General features: G+C 50.2%; 2 protein-coding genes across 4 annotated transcripts in view; one reads left to right on the forward strand and one right to left on the reverse strand.

Moving 5' to 3' along the window:
* LOC127003068 (ribonuclease P protein subunit p30-like) overlaps positions 1-6,000 on the forward strand; it is a 61,292-nt gene that overhangs the window by 21,575 nt on the left and 33,717 nt on the right. The gene's annotated exons all lie outside the window — the stretch shown is intronic.
* The window catches only part of LOC127003067 (mucin-19-like), a 34,127-nt gene that overhangs the window by 16,448 nt on the left and 11,679 nt on the right, over positions 1-6,000 (reverse strand). For all 3 annotated transcript variants that reach the window (XM_050869479.1, XM_050869480.1, XM_050869478.1), the window contains exons 2-6: positions 3,375-5,434; positions 2,815-2,904; positions 2,242-2,309; positions 1,719-1,762; positions 1,031-1,080 (exon numbers count right to left, since the gene is read on the reverse strand). In XM_050869479.1, the coding sequence (XP_050725436.1) occupies positions 1,031-1,080; positions 1,719-1,762; positions 2,242-2,309; positions 2,815-2,904; positions 3,375-5,434 (2,312 nt within the window). The remainder of the gene's footprint in view (positions 1-1,030; positions 1,081-1,718; positions 1,763-2,241; positions 2,310-2,814; positions 2,905-3,374; positions 5,435-6,000) is intronic.

The raw sequence follows: 6,000 nt of genomic DNA on the forward strand, positions 1-6,000 counted from the left end.
GGTTAGAACTTAAGACTATTATAGCACTGCACTGGTTAGACAAAGCATTGGTTAGATTATAAGCATTGACTGTACTGGTTAGAACTGAAAGCATTGATGGTACTGGTTAGAACTTGAAGCATCGAGTGAACTGGTTAGAACTTGGACCATAGCACTGAACTGGTTAGACAAAGGAAAGCTCAATTTTGGGTTAGGACATAAAGCATGGTTAGAGTATAAAGCTTAGAACTTGGTTAGAACTCACACACGCGTTGGTTAGAACTTACACACACTCCAGACTCGATCACAAAAAAGAACCATGGGGCATACGCTTAAGCTGCGCGTGACCTTGGTGCGTATCTCCGTCACAATAGGCAGCGTATGACAGCCAAGTATATTCGTGTGAGGTGTAGAAGCGAAGAAACAGACTTATTAAGTGTTGGGGTAGCATGACGAAGTGTAGTAATGACTTCAACGCGACATTAAGTAGTGATCTTTTTAGTGGTTTCAACGAGACAGTAAGTAGTTAAGATTTATGACGGTGTGAGGTGTAGAAGGGAAGAATCAAACCTATTGAGTATTGATTTAGCATGTCGAAGTGTAGTAATGATTTCAACGCGACATTAAGTAGTGATCTTTGTAGTGATTTCAACGAGACAGTAAGTAGTTAACATTTATGACGGTGTGAGGTGTTGAAGGGAAGAATCAAACCTATTGAGTATTGATTTAGCATGACGAAGTGTAGTAATGATTTCAACGCGACATTGGGTAGTGATCTTTGTAGTGATTTCAACGAGACAGTAAGTAGTTAACATTTATGACGGTGTGAGGTGTTGAAGGGTAGAATCAAACCTATTGAGTATTGATTTAGCATGTCGAAGCGTACTAATGATTTCAACGGGACAATAGGTAGTGATCTTTTAGCGGTTTCAACGGAGCAGTAAGTAGTAACCTTGTAGTGATTTCAACACCAATAAGTATGTTAACATATATGACAATAGTGATATGGTAATGGTGGTGGTGGTGGTGGTGGTGATAACGTGGTACTCACCTCACTACAGTATTCAGCACGTTGTCATCGGCCACGTCTGAGGTGGTGGTCTGTAGTAATAATAATAAAAATAATAATAATAATAATAATAATAATAATAATAATAATAATAATAATAGTAATAATTCACAGTGTATTTCAAGGGTGTACTTTAAGAGTGTATTTCAAGGGTGTATTTCAAGGGTGTACTTTAAGAGTGTATTTCAAGGGTGTATTTCAAGGGTGTACTTTAAGAGTGTATTTCAAGGGTGTATTTCAAGGGTGTACTTTAAGAGTGTATTTCAAGGGTGTATTTCAAGGGTGTACTTTAAGAGTGTATTTCAAGGGTGTATTTCAAGGGTGTATTTCAAGGGTGTACTTTAAGAGTGTATTTCAAGGGTGTATTACAAGGGTGTACTTTAAGAGTGTATTTCAAGGGTGTATTACAAGGGTGTACTTTAAGAGTGTATTACAAGGGTGTATTCTAAGGGTGTATTTCAAGGGTGCATTTCAAGGGTGTATTCTAAGGGTGTATTTCAAGGGTGTACTTTAAGAGTGTATTTCAAGGGTGTATTACAAGGATGTATTCTAAGGGTGTATTTCAAGGGTGTATTACAAGGGTGTGTTCTAAGGGTGTATTTCAAGGGTGTATTTCAAGGGTGTACTTTAAGAGTGTATTACAAGGGTGTATTAATGCTGCCACACTCACCTGGATGATGTCGATGCCAGAACGTAGATCAAGCTCATAATCGTCTGAAATTGATAAGAACGAAAGGGTTAGGAACGTCTCTCTCTCTCTCTCTCTCTCTCTCTCTCATTTCTTTCTATTATGTCTAATTTCCTTTCGTTTCGTTATTTTCTCTTTATCTTCCACTTTTGTCTTTCTTTTCTTTATTCCTGATTATTCTCTCTCTCTCTCTCTCTCTCTCTCTCTCTCTCTCTCTCTCTCTCTCTCTCTCACTACGTAGGATAATAAAAATGGGAGGCGAGAATCCCTAGACTTTACAACTAACATAGGGTAAAAAAATTATATCTGCGTTTTGCCTCAGTGCTCATCTCCGTATCACCGCCATCCCTTTCACTAACAAAGACTACAAGAAGTTATACATATGGCTAGTCTTTGCCCCAGTGCTCATCTTCGTAACATCATCACCGTCACCTCCACTAACAAAGAGGCTAAATGATATATATCCATTCTTTGCTCCAGTGCTCATCTCCGTATCGCGACTCACCAGTAGGGATTTCGTTGCTGTCGAGGCCAAAGGTCGTGGTCTCCTTGCGGGGGTCTCGGCCTTCGGTCCTGAGGGGGGGCGGGGGAAGGAGGGCATATGTACTTGAAGGTCTAGGTATATTTTTTTAATGATATTTAAATGAAGGAAAATGGAAGTGATATAAGGCTGAAAGAAGAAGAAGAGGAGGAGGAGGAGGAGGAGGAGGGGGAGAAGAGGAAGGAGAAGAAGGGAATCATATGTACTTGAAGGTCTATGTATATTTTTTTCATGATATTTAAATTAAGGAAAATGGAAGTGATATAAGGCTGAAAGAAGAGGAGGAGGAGGAGAAGATAAGAGTGAAGGAAAGGGAGTTAAAGGAAAAAAGGGAAGAAAGAGGAGGGAAACACAGAGAGAGAGAGAGAGAGAGAGAGAGAGAGAGAGAGAGAGAGAGAGAGAGACAGACAGACAGACAGACAGACATATAGAAATTGCTAGACTCATTTAAGTAGAAAGCGCTAACCAGTAACACACACACACACACACACACACACACACACACACACACACACACACACACACTTAGACACTCACGCCACGTCGCCAGTGATGAAGAGTGGTCCGCTGGTGTCCTCACTGGAAGACACGGCGTTGTCACCATGCAAGCGGATGTCGATGTCAGGACTGGGGAGAGGAAAGTAATGTTGGGGTGAGTGACTGAAGGAAGGAAGGAAGGAAGGAAGGAAGGAAGGAAGGAAGGAAGGAAGGAAAAGATATATGAATGAATTATTGACTGAGTGATTGGAGAAAGAGAAAAATAAAAAATAAGAATGTTGTGACTTATTGACCGACTGACTAAATGAATGAATGAATGAATGAATGAATATACTGACTATAAATGAATGAATTACTAACTGACTGACTGACTAACTGGAGAAAAGTAAAAGAAAATCGTACTGTTGTCGTGACTGACTGACTGACTGACTGAATTATTTCCTGCTTGACTAACTTATTAACTGACTGACTTACTGACTTCTTTATTTACAGACTGACTCATTTAATTGCTGACTGACTCACTGACTAACGCCTACATTACAAGCTTTCCCTTCATCGGCCATTCCCCTTGACATCAATCCCAGCACTAAAATACTTACCCGCCGGGGGGATAGATGTCAATGGGCGCCGGGGCTCCATCCAGCACATCCTTGGGGCCATGGGGAGAGATCGGGGCGGGACCGGGGGACTTGGAGATAGCTGGGGCGCCTTCCAAGGGTACCCACGGGGCCTGATCACATGCCTCACAATCCGGCTCGTCAGGCAAGGGTCGGTTGTAGTTACCACTGAGTACCCTGGGGGCTGGCGGGGGCACGTAGCTACCTCCCCCGTGGGTCTCCGATGGGGCTCGATAGAGAGGGGGGAGAGGCGGGGGGAGGGAGGGTGTGTGGGACTGGATGGGGAGTGGGTTACTGGGGACCCCGTGGCTGTCTGGGGCAGGGAGGAGGGGGCCAGGGGGGGAGGTGGGGGTGAATGAGGCGGGATGGGGGGCGAAGATCTCCTGTGGGGGGTTAGGGGGAGTGTAGGATCCCTTTGGTGGTGGTGGGGGGGCGTAGGTGTCCGATGGTGGTGGTGGAGGTGCATAAGTGTCTTCTGGTGGTCCGTATTCTTGTGGTGGTGGAGGAGGTGCATAAGTGTCTTCTGGTGGTGGTGGTGGTGGTGCATAAGTGTCTTCTGGTGGTCCGTATTCTTGTGGTGGTGGTGGAGGTGCATAAGTGTCTTTTGGTGGTGGTGGTGGTGCTGCATAAGTGTCTTCTGGTGGTCCGTATTCTTGTGATGGTGGTGTTGGTGGAGGCCCGTATTCTTGTGGTGGTGGTGTTGGTGGAGGCCCGTATTCTTGTGGAGGTGGAGGTGGTGGAGGTCCATACTCTTGTGGTGGTGGTGGTGGTGGTGGGCCGTAGGAGTCGCCGCCTCCATGTCCGCCGCCGCCGCCGCCATGTCCGCCGCCGTCGCCGCCGCCATGTCCGCCGCCGCCACCGTGTCCGCCGCCGCCGTGGGTGCCGATGATGATGTCCGTGGGCTTGGGGGCGCCGTAGGTCGGGGCGGGGGCGTGGTGGCCGCCCTTAGGAGGGGGCCCGTAGCCGGTTGAGGGTGGTGGGGGCGGGGGGCCGTAGCCGGTTGAGGGTGGTGGGGGCGGGGGGCCGTAGGATGCCTTAGGCGGGGAAGGAGGAGGCCCGTAGTGCTGGGGCGGGGGTGGGGGCGGGGGGCCGTAGGAAGCCTTGGGTGGTGAGGGAGGAGGTCCGTAGGTCTGGGGGGGCGGGGGGCCGTACACGAGGATGGGCGTGGGCGCCGCTTCACGCCCTCCCTTGCCCTTGTCGCCGAAGGTAAACAGGTCCCCGACGCTCTTCATGAAGTCGTCAAATAGGCCGCCGCCTTTACCGCCGCCCTTACCGTCGCCGCCACCGCCGTAGCCGCCACCGCCGCCGCCCTTACCCTTACCGCCGCCGCCCTTACCCTTACCGCCGCCGCCGCCGCTACCCTTGCTGCCGATGAAGCCGCTGGAGCCGATACCGAAGTCAAAGCCGCCGCCATAGCCGCCACCGCCGCCATGTCCGCCGCCGCCGCCATATCCACCGCCGCCTCCGTAGCCGGGCGCGGGAACCTCCACGTAGATAAAGCCATCTTCATCGTCGCCGCCGCCTTTGCCGCCGCCCTTGCCGCCGAAGAGACTGAAGCCGCCGCCCTTTCCGCCGCCTTTGCCGCCGCCACCACCGCCACCGTAGCCGCCGCCGCCGCCGCCCTTGCCACCGAAAAGACTGAAGCCGCCGCCGCCTTTTCCGCCGCCTTTGCCGCCGCCGCCACCACCACCGTAGCCGCCGTCGCCGCCGCCGCCACCCTTACCTCCGAAGAGACTAAAACCGCCGCCCCCGCCCTTTCCGCCGCCCTTACCTCCGCCGCCGCCACCTCCGTAGCCGCCGCCGCCGCCGCCTCCTTTCCCGCCAAATCCGAAGAGACCGAAGCCACCGCCGCCGCCTTTGCCGCCGCCCTTACCGCCGCCTTTACCGCCTCCGCCGCCGCCGCCGCCAAACCCACCGCCCACGATGATGGGTGCGGGGTGCGCGGCGGGGGGGTAGGCTCGCTTCTGTAGGCTGTGGCGGCGCTCCGAGTCCCCCTGAGGCAGCCCCGCCACGGCCGCGGCCACCCAGGCGACCAGCACCACCTACGGAGGAAGGGAATGGCTGTTAGAGACGACCACAAAGACCACAGGGAAGAATTTCATAAGGGAAGGAAGACAGTGATGGAAGATTGTGGAGATAGTGAAAGAGGAGGAGGAGGAGAAGGAAGGAAGGAAAAGGGGAAGGAGAATTAAGAAGAAAAGTAAGAGTTTTTGAATATAGGAAAAGAGGAAGGAAGGAAAGTGATAGAAGAATTCGGAGATCGTGAAGGAGGAAGAGGAAGAAGAGGAGGAGGATAAGAGGAGAAGTAAAGGTAAGAAGAATGAGGAGGAGGAGGAGGAGGAGGAAGGAAAAGGAGGAGAATTAAGAAGAAAAGTGAGAGTATTTGAATATAGGAAAAGAGGAAGGAAGGAAAGTGATTGAAGAATATGGAGAGCGCGAAGAAGGAAGAGGAAGAAGAGGAGGAGGAGGAGGAGAAGAAGGAAGGAAAAGGAGGAGAATTAATAAGAGAAGTAAGAGTATTTTAATAAAGGAAAAGAGGAAGGAAGAAAAGTGATAGAAGAATTTGGAGATCGTGAAGGAGGAAGAGGAAGAAGAGGAGGAGGATAAG

The sequence above is a fragment of the Eriocheir sinensis genome, chromosome 24, assembly GCF_024679095.1.
Source record: "Eriocheir sinensis breed Jianghai 21 chromosome 24, ASM2467909v1, whole genome shotgun sequence".
Taxonomy (NCBI): Eukaryota; Metazoa; Arthropoda; class Malacostraca; order Decapoda; family Varunidae; genus Eriocheir; species Eriocheir sinensis.